This window comes from Pelecanus crispus, chromosome 5, assembly GCF_030463565.1.
Source record: "Pelecanus crispus isolate bPelCri1 chromosome 5, bPelCri1.pri, whole genome shotgun sequence".
Classification (NCBI taxonomy): Eukaryota; Metazoa; Chordata; class Aves; order Pelecaniformes; family Pelecanidae; genus Pelecanus; species Pelecanus crispus.
Genome location: NC_134647.1, coordinates 29,589,108 through 29,606,052, shown reverse-complemented (window position 1 = coordinate 29,606,052; position 16,945 = coordinate 29,589,108). Strand labels below are relative to the sequence as shown.

The 16,945-nt window shown below is 40.9% G+C and overlaps 1 protein-coding gene across 1 annotated transcript in view; it reads right to left on the bottom strand.

The window, feature by feature from the left end:
• Positions 1-16,475, bottom strand: part of PARD3B (par-3 family cell polarity regulator beta) — a 426,026-nt gene extending 409,551 nt beyond the window's left edge. The window contains exon 1 of the mRNA XM_075710482.1: positions 16,356-16,475. Coding sequence (XP_075566597.1) covers positions 16,356-16,475 — 120 coding nt within the window. The remainder of the gene's footprint in view (positions 1-16,355) is intronic.
• Between the last annotated feature and the right edge of the window lie 470 nt (positions 16,476-16,945).

Here is a 16,945-nt window from a genome sequence, read left to right as displayed (position 1 = left end):
TTAAGTGTGTGAACAACATTGTTATTTTGCCAACTAAAACTGAAGATACCTTAAACTCAAACCATTCAATACAGCTACAGATAACAAAAACACAGGCTAGCTGTAAATTCACACAACTCGGTTTGTAACAAACTCAGCACTGAAGATCTTGAACAAAAAATGATAAATGGCTCAGCATCTACAATAAAAGCAGCCACCACTTCAGTCCTGCATCTAGAAACTATCTAAGATTATTTTATTTACAACTGTTTAGGCCTTCCTTTGATAAAGTGATTAATGTATTTGCAGCTGACACAGGACTGCTTATCAGAAGCAGCTGGGAGTTTCAACCATGTGATCAAGTAACAGCAGACTCCGAACTCCCACAAAACAGAATACCAATGCCTGTAAGACAATGCAGATCAGGTATGCTGAAATCCTGTAAAACCTTATAACATAAACTGAGCTTTAGACAAAGCTCAAGTAAGAAAAAACAGTAGCAAATTACAGAAGTATATCCTTAATTCCACATAGAAAGCCATTACATATTTTTGGAAAGGAAAAAAAAATCCTCTCCCTCAACCATATGAAAGTATTTCACTTATTTCACAGAAAACAGTAGGACTTTTCTGCTGTTGTGCCATCCTATTTCCTGCATGGATCAACCACCGAGCAGAGGCTGGGGAGGAATTTTGCCAGAAAGTTGGAAGACTTGCACTGTCAGTAAGGCCAGTCAGACCCCAGACCACCAGTCTTCTCACATGTCCAAGGCTGGTGCATTGCAGCAACGGCACCAATTCCCACCAGTGCCACTTCCCCTATCAGCCCTGATCAGTTCCCTCCACGCTCTCTGACAACCTACTGGCAGTTACAGTTCATTGCTCTCTTTAGAGGAGTGTTAAGCATGGATTTGGGGTCTTTTTCCTCAGAATACAGAGAAAATACATGACCTTTCACAGTACCTTTGGTCACAGAGCACTAAAATAGAGCCATTAGGGACAATTGTAGACGCCTGTGCTAAAAAGATGCAGCGACAGTCATGGTAGTTCTAAATACCCAAAGCATTGGAAGTATTTGAAGATGTAACTAGAGTCCCTTTGAGGCAGAAGTAAGTTCATTAGAGGGTGGCAGGGGGGAAGGGGGTAGTGGTGGAAAGTAATAGATCAACTAAGAATTGGATGTGCGGGGAGGGAAATAAAAGGTTTTCAGCCATATGGGTTTTGGAGCAAGGTCTGTACTAGATGAAGCTGTTACATGCCACTTTGATCTCACATGAAACACTAAATTAACCATCCTCCCTCCTCCCTTTGCTTCTCAGTAGCAAAAAAATTACTGGGTCAAGAATGTTCTGAAGGCACAACTAACAGGCAAGCACTGCCTAATTCCATAAAGACTAGTCAGCTTCACTGGTTCTGGCTAGTGTTTGAAAGAAAATGAGCAGGAATTTTTAAAATTAATAAAAATATTCACCAGCATAATATTACACCATGACAATTATTATATAATCTCTCTTACATTTTGTGTTATATTAATAAAGTTTATATTATCACAGTACAATATTGATAAGCTTTAGTATTTGACTTCTGAGATACAGCAAATACACCTGGTGAATAGCCCAAATGACCTCTACCTCTAATCATATTGGCAAAGCCAAGTGGTGGAACTGGATAAAACCCAAACAAGGACAATTCTCTCACTCCCGAGATCAACTTCCACCTTCACCTGACTGAAAATACAGAACATGCCAGAACCAACACATCATCAAAACTTTATGCCATATGCCTAACCACATCTCCTGAAGTGGATTTTGGCCAGATAGAAGACAACAAAGAAGAGAATGAGGTTATTTACTCTTCCATTGAAATTCAATACCACTAGCAGTGCAGAAGGGTTCCCCTGCCCTGCCCCTTATCCTGAAGGGCAAAAAGAACTGCTTTCTCCTGTTCCTCCAACTATCTTCAGGAAAATAGAATCACAAAAGTGTTGGGAAGGAACAGCTTCAGAGATTTAAAAGAAAACAGAATGCAGCAAAGCAGAATAAAAGTCGCTGCAAAACAGCTAACAAACAGGTAAGTAGAGCATTCAGCTCAAATGTGGAAAATGACACCCAAGGCACGTGTTCCAGTTACTGGTTTGTGGCAACTTCCTCCAACCCTCTGACCAGGAATTTCTTTCCAGAGCTTGCAGGACCACCACATGGAAACTTTCCTTACACAATTTTAATCCAGTCAGTACAACCCCACAAGAAATTTCCAATGAAAACAACAACTGGTAAGCACACTTGATTAAATGCTGTATTTGCATGTATTTTGCAACAGTCCGGAGATGCTATTACAACCTTCCTTTCCATTTGCAGTTTGATGCCATCCATCACTCATACAGATGAGTCCAATTTACTTTTCAGTCAGCTAACTCATTCATTCTATTTGGGCTCCACAACCGTATCCACATACATTGGCTCCACATATTATGCCATGCTCAAGCACCTACAGAAGTAAGTTTTCACTGTAAAATTAAACAAAGACTATTGGAAACGCCTACAGCAAACAGGACGTAACACAGCCATTACTCACAAGAATGCTCAAAGCTAACCAGGTTACAGGAATGCTTTATCACAATGCACTGTCAATAGGACTTCCAGTGTAAGGTTACCTTCTCATTAACAGAGGTGATTATATCTCAGTTTCTCAACTCTCACACACAAAAACCTGTAGAGAGCCAGTCACTGACGAGTTCAGCCACAAGATGCTGAAGGCTTTTCAGCAAAGCAATTGGATCTACCTTCACTACATTTTATCACTACATGTGGTGCCTGAAAAAGGAAACCAGCACGTGCAATGAAGCAGTCAATTCTCTTTTTTAAAATGGCTACTAAGTAAGGAAACAGTCATTGTCAGTTATTAGAAAAAATGATAACATCAGAATTTGCTGGCATAATGGTCACGTAAGGCAAGTGATTTGGCCCACAGAACCTGCAACAGCTTTGGATGCATTAGAGGTATCTCTTACACTAACTATGAAGTTAGGCTCCAAAACAAAAAGCAACAAGAAAAAAAGCCTGAAAATTCATTACGGGAGCTTTAGCAAGATTACAAAAGTATTAAACAGTTTGATCATTAAATTGCAGCTTGTATCTTTGAGTATTAATGCACTATTTATCTAAAACCATCACATGGAAAATGTGATTCACACTCATACTTAAAAACTGCATCTAGCTTTTGGTTTTCTTCCCAATTAAAAGCAACTGCTTCCCACAAAGCCTCCTCTATCAAACTTTTTCCCCCTAGATTGCAGAAAAACATTTTTTCACTAACAAAAACCAGTAGCATGAAACTTATCATGCACAAGATGTTTCAAGACTGAAATAACAACATTTTGCAGAATGTTAATAGTCCACTACAACCTATTTCAAAACAACTACTGTGTGCAACATGGTTATGTGGAGCTAAGACTTGCACTGTCAAATCTGCTTATGAACGCTAATATCCAGGATTTTGCTATACCATCAAGTTGGATTTTTTTTTTTCTCTAAAATCCCCATTGATAAGCCAAACAGTTAATCTCTAAACACACACAATGCATAAAAGGGATCATTTCAAACCAGAAAAATGGAAGACACTTATAATCACCACAGCATTCACATTTGAATGACAGCTAAACATAAAGACACATCAAGCATTCAGCCATCTGGAAAGAAGCTGGTATTTTTTTCATATTGTCTATTCTCAAACCTTTAAGGCAAGAGTCAGAGGTTGACCAAGACTTCCATTTAGCGAGATGCTCATTTCATATCTACAGCCATTAATGAACTGCAGTATGAACAATAAGCCAGACTCCTCCACTTCCGTTGAATTCAAAAGACACTTGTGTCATACCAAGACAATGTGTGAATACTGACAGATGTATGTTACATTTGAAACATCCGAAGTTACCAAAAAAGGCTTACCTAGCATTGTCCTAGTGCCTTTGAATATTGCTTATTTAATAAAACGATGATAGCAATGAATATTTTGTTTTTCCAGACAAGAAAGAATACGATGGCAACGTACATAACTGCAAAATTCATGATATATTAAAAACCACAACCAAAGTGGGTATTCGGCCTCTATTCAGAGTTAAATGGAAGCGAACATTGCTGCAGCAAAACAGAACACAAACAAAAAAAACAACAAAAAACCAAATGAACAACCAAAAAACCCAAACCCGCACATTGCAAGTACAGCTAGCAGAGACCTGGAATGAGGAGTGCAAGAAGGATGACACAGTCCAACTTGAGCACTACATTTTTAATGCTACATGAAAGGTCTAATAGGAAAAGGCAGACTGCATGTGCAAAAGGAAACCATCTACTCCTTTCACTTTCTGACTTGCTGCAATCACTCCCCCACAACACAGAAAATCTAATTTAAATGGAAGATGGCCTAAACCAACATTTTTCCAGACTCAAGAATTAAGGGGTCAACACTGGCATACTCCCATCTGATCCACCTTACTTCACATGGAAGTACATAAAAAGGATAAGAGTTTAGAGCAATTTTGTTCTGTTGACAGTACAACAGTAATCATAAGGAGAAAAAAACCCTGAGAAGTAATATATTTAAAATGCATAAGCCATGAGTGTTCTTTCAAGCATTTCTGAGTTACATTGAGTATTCTGAGCAAAAATTAATTCTTAATTTTGCTATTTGTAAAGCCAGTGGAGTAGTTTCTATGAGGGTTTTTCAGGCGAAGTTAGTATCTCCCATCAGTCAGCAGTTGAATGAGAGCTATCCAAATAACTGTTCCTGACATATTAATACAGTAGACTTCTCTGGATTTCTGAATTATAATCTTCTTGCCTAACATAAGAGTCATCATTTATCATTGCCAGGACAAACCCTCATGTTAGATTATTCCCTCCCTCCCCCCCGAACATCTACTTTTCCCCCCTCAAAAAAAAAAAAAAACCACAAAACCCAAAACCAATCTTCCTTTTTCACAGCAGTCTAAACAAAGCCTGCACCACAACTACTACTCCACAAACGTTGGTCTTTTTCTATGCACAATGTCAAAATGTCAATGAACCTTCTCCTTTTTGTTGCCCAACACAACTATTTCAGGTTTCCAGCTCTTCAGGGAGGTTTTTTTTTTTTTGTAGCTTATAATGCCAGGAACTCCTGAAACATTTGTTCAGAATACATTCGTTACAGCCAGCACGGGAAAATTAATTGTGAATTGGCAGCAGCTAGCTTTTTCAAATGAGCCTAATTCTGTGGGAGCTGAGCATGTTAACTCCCTTCAGTCCTTGAAATATCTCAGCAGGTCTTTCTACCCCACGCAAGACATGGGAAGATTCAATGGAGCAATCTCCTTTCCAATCTTCTATTCTTTGGGCAGACAAAGAACAGGTTGAGGTGCCAGAAGCAGATGAGGACAGCCAAATTTCCAGCACCAGGTTAAAAAAAAGTGCCATATATGTTAAATAAGGCAACTGCTAGAAACAGACTTCCAAAAAATAGGCCAATAAAGTAAATTTGATATTTTACTCTTGTAACCTATCCTACAGAATGGGAAGGGGAGGAGGAGGACAACCTAGAGGAAAAGACAAAGACAACTTCTATAGAAAATCTCAGTACAGTAACCTAAAGAAAATATAACTGAAGTCAATGAGTCAAAGGAAAGTATGCCATATCTTTGGCACACCAGAGCAGACCAAATATTTCCTCAAATTTAGAAATCCTTACCCAGTATGAATAAACCAGCTTGTAAATATATTCCAATAGATTGCTGACAACCCCTTACTGTAACCAATTATTTTATTTATTAGAAAAAAACATTATACCTTAACAAAAATCATTGTTATAGCCAACAACTTTTTAACTTGATGTGAGTGGAAGAAATGTGGTTTGGAGGTAAACTGCATCTTCATAGAGTTCTCTATATACAGACATTTGATTGATGCAATAATGTATTTGCCTCATTTTTTCTTGCAAGCTTAACAAATACTGGTACTTTTTTTCTAAATGCAAGCCCCCTGGAGCCTCTACTCAGCAAAAAAACTTCCTGTATGACTTTTGGTTTCCATACAGGCTTTCATGTAGACTACTAACAGTTCAAGTAAAAACTAACATAATAAGGTTATTTCTTTAAAGAAATGACTAAGTAGTGAATGGAAGACATGAAGACATTATTTATTTTAAAAGCAGAAGATTGCTTCAATTAAAAAGTGTACAGGTGAGATGCAGTATGATAATCCAATTTACCGATGACAAAGCATGACACAGGCTAGAGGATCAGAGGAAGTTACCCACTTGGTTTTGTCCTGGATAGACTGAGGAACATTTTTCTTTACACAACTGCATAGGTCTTACTACCCATGAAAGGGAAAAGGTATGACTAAGCCTTTCAAGGCTGCAAAACAGCAACCTCACCTTGATCAGATTTGCAGAACCCCTGAATTACTTCTACTTCTAGAAGAGCTACAGACACACTGCCACAAGTAGTCTTGTTTATTCCTTCCCCTACTTCTGCCCTACTGTACTTCTGTCCTACCTTTGTGGTGTTTAGCATCTAGGATAAATCCAACAAAAATTCCGAGATGAGAACCCTCCATCAAAATCCTTACTGAACTAGTTAAGAAAGCGTTATAGAAAAGGTTACAGCTGGCAGAACGAGAATTTCAATTGCTGCTCAACCAGGGATCCCCAGGAAAAACATGCTGCAACTGACTTCTAGGGCAGGAGCTGCAGGATTAGACAGCACATGCAATTCTGACAAGCTATGGAGGAAAAAGTTAGTTAAGTAGAGTTCCAGGTCACATACTATATTCCTTAATCATAAAACTCATCACTTAACAAAAGGTCTGTATCCAAATCAGTCTACAGCCAACACTTCCACTAACAGCAAAGTCTTAAGGCTGAAGTTTGCAGTCTGGTTTCACTTCTGGCTTGTGCTCAGAAATAAAAAAAAGTTGGCAAGCAGACAATGTTAGTGAAAAGCTTTATAACACTCAAAATACTATCCATCAAATTCATCACCAAATGAGTATCACAGGATTATTTAAAAAATTATCATAGTCAGTTTAGGCAAAGGTCACAGCAGGCAAATGGTGCCACTAAACTGAATTCAACAAAAAATGCCTGACCTACAGGAACTGAAGTGAATGGTACCTACATTCAGTAGTAGACAGACTCCTTAAAACATAGACAAATGGTAGAATTATACCCCGAACCCTCTACATGGAATTCTGGCCTTATCACTATTAATAGGTATCTAGCACTGCAAGACTAACAAAAAAAGAAAAAAATGCTAGGAAAGACTATATGCCCTCCAAACTTCTAGTCTGAGGAGAAACATAAATAAGGAGCTACGTCTATATGGACATCACCAAAATTTATAGAGATACGTTTAATTTAAGTCTGCCTGCCCCACAGGCACACCAGCTAAGAGAACAGCTGCAGCGCAGCACATGCATCTTTTCAACCAGTCACTTTCTGTAGCAGCTGAAGATCACCTGTCTACTTACTGGAAGGACAGACCCTTGTAATGGCAGCTTTCAGGGAACTGTCACTAACTACTTTACCACCTCCTTTCACAGGTAATGGGAAGGCATAAATCCATGCCCAAATTAAAATAAATAATCCTCAACTGTAGGATGGTCTACAGGTGGGTGCTCAAGGTCCATTCCAGAGTTCAGACACAGGACAAATCCACCACACACAGGGGATTACTCCCTCAGGAGTTATGACTTGTCTCTCCTTCTAAGGTCCAAACAGAGACCTGCTGGATTCTAACCTCTTTGGAGCTGGAACTACTCTTAGTTGACCTGTACACTGACACCCAAATTAAAAGAAACAGGAGATGATTATATAATTTTTTCTCCTCTCAGAGTATCTATAACTTAGATATTCAGGTTTGCCAATAAAGATCAGCTCAGCTGTTGAGGGATTGATGAGAATGAGATAGTATCTTCTGTAACAATCTGAAGATCTTCTAAGGTTTTAGGGAAGAGAGATGAACAGAGGAACTGATTAGTCAAAGAAAAAAACAAAGCCACTCAATTTTCCAGGAATGCAGGTCTCGGCTGCTTTGGATTGTATCAAATTCTCCTTTAGTCTAAGCACTCCATTTTCTTGTACTGATTGAGAAATTACTGCATTTTGTAAAGGAAAATAATAGGGAGGGTGCATGTTAAGATTCACCGATAGCTAGTACTTTGTTGGGAATCTGGAAAACATTCTATCAGATAAGCTGGACTGCAAACCCATTTGGCTCAATGGAGCCTCATCTCTGAGGTCGAATCCCTAGCCAGAAAAAAAAAAAAGAGCCCAGAGCCAGCTGTTAGCTTCTACCCATCAGATTGAATTCTATGATTCCAAATATCAATCTGTTAGACTACAATCATTCACTTTCCTCCCTATCTACTATTCATACAAATGGTATCCTTATTACCAGCTGTAAGAAGCATATTCATTCAAGCATTCTGTAGTTTTCTTTTTCATACATGTAACAACCAATAAAAAAATGCATTGAAGTAAGAGGTCTCACTGTGGCAATAAATGCTGCCAGTGCATTCTCATGAAACCAATGAGCAACTTGTCTAAGCCTCCCAATTCAGGAGCATTCCCAAGAGCAAATCTAAGCACTGGAGTAGTGCTACAGCACCTGCCACAACAAAGCAAAGCCATCAGTTCTGAATGGATGCAATGGTGGCGTAAAAAACACAGGTTTACACTGGAAAGTACGACAGATTTTGATGATATTAAAACATTACAACAGTTCACTTAATAGAGGTGTCTACAGCACAATCACTAGGCATAAGAAAAACACATTTACAGAATCAAGTCTTACATACTTCCTCTTTAACGTGAGGTAACAGTCCAAAAAAGTCCTATCCAGTGCAATCAGTAGTTTCTCACAATACAAAGTTTTCTTTACAAATAAGTGATCAAAGTAATCCTATATAAGAAATAAAGTACTGATGATAAGACTTTAGAACTAGCACAGCAACATATAACCTGAGGGGAACAAACAATGCTTTTATTAAGGAAGATACTACGCAAGTACTGCATAGACTTCTTTTCCAAAAGTTCTTCTAGCATGCTGATTTTCTAATTTTTTCATATTAACCAGCTTTCTCAGTTTACCAATGTGTCTAGGACACTATCTGGTCAGTGGAATCATGAAGCCGATTTCTATCAACAAGTCATTCACATGAGCCCATCATTTCTGTTTTAGTCGGCTGCCTGACATAAAATGCATACATCTTTATGCATAAGCAAGACTCAAGAATGAAATATAAAAATACAAAGCAGAATCTGTTTTCATCCATACTAATTGCTCAAGACCTTTAGTGTTATCATATTCATTAAGGATGAAACACAGGCATCTTAATAGGGGGCTAGAGGGAGTTTTCAATAATGAAGCAATAGGTCTTCACGCCTAGGAAAGCTGCAGTTGTGACATCAGCATCATCAGAAAAGCCTAAAGAATGTTCTGCTCAACAGGGGAGGAAATCTGCCGCTTCAGTAGCAGGATGCGAGACTCTGCACAGCATGGTGCGATTCAACTGACCTATCATACTGAACAAGTAAGGAGGGAAGTATAGTCACATAACATGAACCATTATTCCCAAATAACTCTATCTGTTAAAAACAAAAACATTAAGTTTTTAAGAAAATACCAATAGAACACAACCCTCCATTTTCAAACACTTAAGAAAAAAAAAATGAAAGCTGCATTTTATGCAGCAAGCAAAACCACCTCCCGGTTCCATCCCATGCAAGAAGGAATTTTCTTTTAACCATCATACTACATGGTGCTTCCCAAGCTGGAGATATATACACAAAAAAATATCATTTGGGGTTTAAATTGCTTCTTCACAAATTCATACAAGACTACTCAGAGTTCACCGTCAACTGTGCAAAGAGCAATAGGAAGCAGACACTACTGAGAATTCTGTACTGCTCTTCAATGGCTTCCTTCTATGACTGTTTTAACACTCAGTTGTTACAAAATCTTTGGCATCTCTCAAGTGATAACAACTGAATACTACTCAGAAGTTGATAATCTGGGAGACAAAAAAATGAAAACCCTGTCTTATCACATACACTGAAGTCTGACCTGCAGTATTTCCAGGATGAGTTATTCTTATTTTGCCTACTGAATTTCCACCAGTTCTATCCAGCTCTACCCTTCACCTGAGCTCCCCTGAAACATCAGGTAACAATATTCAGCCAAAAGCCCAACTTACTGGCAGTAGTCTACTTCTTAAAAAGAACAAAGGGATCAAAAAATCTGTTGTTCAGGTTACATAAGCACATAATGTCCTATAAGACATTTTGTATGGCAAGTCTGACCAAGTCCAATGGCAGTTTTTCTGTTTGGATTATAAACACCTGTTAGAAAGAGAAGACTGGAACTCTACCAAAATTTCATTACATCAACACTAGTGGCTATGATGCAGCACAGCAGCAGCAATTTTATGCAAAAGTGATAACAAGGCAGGCACTTTTTAACTCCCAATATTTTCAGGATCCCTGTAAAAGTGATCCTGAAAATTCTGAGACCCAAAATTCTGCCACTTGAAAGCTATTTCCAGTCTCAATGAAATATCACCACCAGCGTTATTAAGTAAATAACAGAGTTTGTTTTATATAGAATTCTTGAAATAATTTGTCTCCTTCCCTTTTCTTTACTCCCCCTACTTACACCGTCTGTCTTGCTATACATCAATCAGTTACCCATCAACTCACACAACAGTAGTGGAAAAGCAGCATATCAAGTTATAGTCTCCTTTTTCAGTATGATATCATAGTGGACAAACCTGAAGACTGAATGCAGAAGTGATAATTAAGCTGTTCATTGAAACACATCAGTTTCCAAGACAATGTAAAAACTTGCTAACATGCTCAACTGCTGATTGAGCAATACTAAGACAGATACAGAAATGAATAGCTAAAACATTTCCTAGCAAAAAAGTACTTAAAAACAGAGCTTAGTTTTGGTAAAACAAAGATTATGGATTAACCCCATCCCTATTAGAGCACGAAATAAAACAAACTTTCTAAGACAAACTGGGATAGGGAAAAAAAAAAAAACAAAAACAAAAAATAGAGACCAGGTCCAAGACTAAAGTGCCACACAAATACAACTGTATTATTCTGCCTTTATAAAGAACTAAATACTTACAATTTGCCCAAAACAGAAAAATGTTCATAACAAAGAATTTCTTTCAAAACTTTCCACATATATATTCTGAAGAAATCTGTTACATTTTTGCAAACATTTTTTGTAAGCATCGAGTTTGGAGTCAAAATAAATTGTCATTTTCCCTAGCCCCAATGTTTTTAGAGAAACTAAAAGAACATTTAGTACTGCTGCTGCTTGCTGGCTGATTTACAACAGCAATAATAACTCCAGAAAACTAATTGTCATGTTGTGGGGCAAGCAAGAACAGAAAGAAAGGGGAAAAGAATTTTATTAGTACAAATCAGCAACTGATATAGACAGTCAACCTGCAGCATTAGCTCTTTAAATGCATCTAATCTGGGGAAGATGGCCAGTGCAACCCAAACAACCCACTATTTTCACTCTAATCAAAAATGCACCATTCTCGAATCAACTTAGGCACTATATTATTGCTTCCTACTCAGTCTGACTGCCAATTAAAACTACCATTACCATTCCAGAATCAACTGCTGGCTTCTGTATGTTCTCATCAGTGGAAACACACACTCCAATGCCTGTAACAACTGGAGATCAAGTCCCTGTAAAATAGTTCAACTAATACTTGATTGTCTGTGTCAGCATTCCCAAAGGGAGGCCCAAAAAGACTGTGAAAGTGAGCCACTCAAGAACTTAACTGCGCTTAAAATTACAAATTTTAAACTGGTATTTAAATGACAAATTGCAGTGCTTATTAATTTTGCTACATGGCTTCCCCATCCCACCTATTCAACTGGCTTCTACAACCAAGACTTCAGACAGCCAAAGTAGTCAGTTCAAGCAAGTCATCTAGGTAAGTGCCACACATGCAAACATGAGTAAATTGATACACAGATAATAAACACCACTTCCCCATCTCTGGCTCCTCCAGAGAGATAAAGAACATCTGAAGCAGCAAAGTGTTTTCATACATTTTTCCTGGGACAAGTTTCACTGCAGCTTAAAGAAAAGTCCTTCTGGATTTCACTTGCTAGTCTCATAGCCATTGTTTTCCCTAGGCATACATCACTTTCTGTACCAACAGCATGAAAAAGGCCTTTCAGTTAGCAAACTACCATCTCCAGCTGAACCAAGGGCTTCACTGCAAAGCTGGCAATTCAAGTATTCCTTCCTACTTGGGGGGAGCAGCATTTCAAAGGGTACAAGTATGAGCGCAAGGGTGCGTTTAGCTTGAATGCATTTAGCCTTGTATGCATTGAGGAATTGCTTTCAACAGGACCACGCAGACCCAGACAACAACACAAGAGCATATGGAACCCTTCAGTGCTGACCCAGAACCCCTCTTTCTCCCTCTCTCATCCACATACTGAGGAAAAAAACCAAACAAAAGGTCTCTCGCAATTCACTGGAAAACAATCAACAAGGTACCTTGTCTTGCATCCAAGGGCTATGCCTTATAGCCACAGAGAAGCAAACACAGTAATAACAGGCACAGCAACCCAAGTATTTTGCAGTACATCTGCTCTCACTCAAGCAAAAAATCCTAAATACAACAGATAATATGCAAGTGCTCCCCAAGGCACCAAAACCACCAAGTTACAAGAAATACTAAGGGACTGGGCTGACAATAAGAAATCATTAATACTACTGTATCTACCTGTCAGCAGGAAGCCTTACACACGCATTACTAAAGAGCAACAAAAGCAAATCAAAAAACAAAAACAAAAAAGTTCCACCAAACTTCATTTCACTGAAACACAAGTAATTCCCTGAGGTGACAGTCACTTCCCCAAAAATATATTTACAGTTCTGACAAAGCAGCTGATGAACAAAACGTTTTGTTAAACATCTAAGACTATTCACATCATGAAATGCCAGAGCACAGACATATCTCAGTTGATACTGTAATACAGACAATAGTTCATAAGTCGACAGTTATTTGTAGCCTCCAGTGAATCAGACAAGATCTACCCATTCAGAACTGCAACAGTACCTCTAAAACCCACCACTAAGCTCAGTACCATCAAAAAATAATCACTGTCTGATTTTTCAGATGAAACAATGGCCCAGTATTTTGTTTCAGTTAACAGAGCAATTGAGCCTTCATCACCAAGACTTGGCAATGCAGCCCAGCTAAGAAACCAAATTAAACTCGCTAAGAAAATGCAGCAGGCTACAATAAGCAACTGCCTGCAGAGTTCTCAGCTATTTACCAAGTCTCACAGAAATGAGAGGCTTAGTCATTTACTGCATCAACGTTCCTCTCATTACAAGTATAAAGAAGTGCTGAGTACTTTAAACCAGTTGAAAATTTTGCTATTTTTATACACAGAAATTCAAATATTTTTACAATATACATGAATTAATATTCTAATCTCATATCTTCCCCTTCACCAGACAAGTGACTGCAGTGTAACAGCAAAACTAGGCTTCCAGAACAACTCCCAAAATACAGAGCCTCTCACGCACATTTTTGTGGTATTTGACAGTATCATAACTAACAAAAATTTCCCAAAGCTTGTATCCTAGCTACCTTTTTAATTTTCCATTCTGCAACTATGAAAGATATTCCTTGCATCAATATTCCTCCCTTCTCCAAATACTTTAGGCACTTTATCAATACCATTTGCCACTTTGTTCTTTTAAAAGATTTTAACACTTGAAAAAAAGTTACACCAAGAACACTTAACATGCCAACAGAAACAGCAGCATTCTGCCACAGGAAGTATTCCAAACATTCTAAATATTTTGAAAAGAAAAACAAATCCTCAGTTATCTTTAACATAAACCTGTTTACGTGCTCACACCTCACAGATTTTAGCTGCTGATTACCTTGAGATACTCCCATTTTCTGTAAGATTCTACATTTTTGTAAAGGAAGTTCATTTTAGAAAGAGCCGATAGAAGGAAAATGGTAAAACACCCAATCCATCCGTGTTAGATTGGACAAAAACTCTCCACAAGGTAATAAAATTAATTGTGATTTCTGTATGATCTATTTTACCAATCTCAGGAAAGAACACTAACTCCGAGTGATGCTTGACAAAATAAGAGGAATTTTACCTATTTTTGACTAGTTCCACTGCAAATCATGTAGACTGAAAACTACCTAATCAAAGCACTCCAAGAGAATTGTTTAAATTTCCAGTGAACAGAGGGAGCGAGGGTGCAGAAGTCATAAAACTTTCTTTAGTGACTTGAATGAAAACCTGTTCTGTATTTTTCAGATCCTTAGGTTGCTTCCCACACCCTGCCTCTTTACACGTCCTTGTACAAGCTCTGAATTACCGTTACTCAAGGTGATCAGCAATTTTTGAACAAAATGGCCTGTATCCACTTTATCCATCTATGATGCAGAACAGGGAACTCAGGACTTCTATAAGGAAATAGCCAGGAAAAAAGTTTTATTTGCAAAGGTAATACAACAAAGTCAGAAATGTGAACTCTGGCCTCTGGCTGTCCTATAGAGAAAGCTGGATGACTTTGACCTCACACTGAAGCAGGCGCAGGAGATGACTATTTAGCATACAAATAATTTTCTTTAAATATTACCTAAATACAAATTGGGTACAAAATCATGACAAACTAATTGGACTGTAGTACATCTTAAATGTCTGGCGGCATTTATCTGAACCTTTCTCAAGTTGTTGGAATTTCTCTCCTATAAATTGCTTATTGAGCCTTCTAGATCAGTCAGGGTCCTACCTAGAAATGCAGACAGCCTTTTACTCCTTTCTAAAGGAATTTAAAAAAATAAAGGAGAGAAGGAAAGGCATTTGAAGCATTTATACAAAAGCTTTGTAGGCCACCTTTCAGCCATCATCATGAGACTAATTCCAATGTCATCACAAGAACAAATCAAAACTGAAATCAAATTTTAAATTTCTAAGTTCAACTCAGCTGAAAGTAATTCTGTCTCTGATAAACCCCTCTGTTGAACAGAGACAATATGCCTATTTTAGTACTCTGAACCGTACTTCAGTGCAAAAGATCTCATTGATTGTTCGCTGTAACAGCACCAAGAATTCTATAAACATTTTGCAGTTATTACACACATGCAATATTCTTTAGGAAAAAGATTTTTCATACAAAATATTTATCAAGCTCTATGTATCTTAAGGCAGGTTAAAGCACTACACTTGCTCAGAAAGACTAGCATGGTGCCCACCATAACCTCTACCACGGAGCAGTATCAGCTGTTCATGATGGATTTAACGTATCAGTAGCAAGTTTCTCTCAAAATAAACCTGCAAGAACAAGAATTTTACTTCCAGTTTTGCATTGAGCATATCAAACAATTGATTGGGCACAGAAGAAACCAGCACAGGGAACGACATAGATCCCATAAGCCATTGGCTCTACTTTTTATTCAGACGTCTTAGAAAGACGGACAATCCTGCAAGCCCTTAATTCAGGGCTTGTAAATGGAATCTCTTTCACAAAGCAGTATATGCAACACTAGGCCTTTCATCAATATTAAAACAGTACCCCATTAGCCTTCAGCACCTGCCTCTTGGAGGAAAAAGAAAAAAGTATTTTTATGCTCAATTAGGTACAACCTAAGAAAAACTCCAGCTCCTTTCATGTAAAGGAAGTCACCTACCCGTGCAGATAGCACCACACAGAGCAGCTGATGCCAAAAAACACAAGCTTTAATGGCAATAACATAAGTTCTGTTTGTGTCTGTATCAAGTTTGTTAGTCAACATGCACAGCAATAACACAAGAAACCTTAAAACACGCAAAATAAGCCACCCCAGCTTGTTAACTGAGCGGAACACGCTCTCAGGCCGCCAGCATCAGCTGTTCACACACAGTGTCTGGCAGGGGGATTCACAGCACGGGCCCACGCGGGACGGGCGCCACCAGGACCATGCCCCGTGGGGCCCACGGCCGCGGGGCCTGGCAGCCCACCCCTCAGCGCCGCCGCCGCCCCCCCTCCCTCCCTCCCTCCCGCCCAGCGCAGCCCAGCCCAGCGCAGCCCCGCCGCCGGCCGTTACCCGACCCCCGGCCGCCCCTCGCGCCAGCCCTGGGCCTTCCCCCAGGGCAGCCCTCGCGCCGGCCGTTACCCGCCGCTGCCCCTCGCGCCGGCCGTCACCCGCCCCCCGGCCGCCCCCCGTCCCCCGTCCCCGCCGGCCGGCTCCCCGGCTCCCGGCCGCCCCTCACCCCCCAGGCCGGCTCCCGCACACGGCCCGGCCCCCCGAGCGGGCAGGCGCGGGCCCGCGCCCTCACCTTCTCCTGGGCCTTGCGGTAGCGCTGCAGGGCCTGCTGGGTCAGGTCCCGCACGCGGAGCTGCCCGTCCTTGCAGGGCACCACGATCCCCGTCCGCCCGAAGCACACGGTCACTTTCATCTCAGCGCACCGCCATGCCCTGCCCGCCGAGAAACGGCGCCCGCCGCCGCCGCCGCCGCGCGGCCCGGCCCGGCCCGGCCGGGGGGGCGGCGCAGGTGCGGGAGGCCGGGCGGCGCCGGCAGGTGCCTGTCCCCAGCCCCGCGGCGCGGCGGGGGCGGGCCGGCAGGTGCGCGCGGAGCCCCGGGGGCTGCGCCTCACCGCGCGCGGGCAGCGCCGGGAGCGAGGCCGCGGCCGGCGGCCTCCTTCCGCCGCGGCGGGCCGCTGTGCCCGCCCCGCCCCGCCCGGCTCTCCGGGGAGGCGCGGGCCGGGCCGGGCCGGGCGGGGCGGCCCCGTACGGCGGGGGGCGCGGCGGGGCGGCCGGGGGCGGCGGCGCCGCTCGCCCGGGGCGCGGCAGGGCCGGGCGGTGCGGGGCAGGCCGTGGCCGCGCCGGGGTTAGGGGGGCCGCGGCGCCCCGCGGGTCAGCCCGCCGC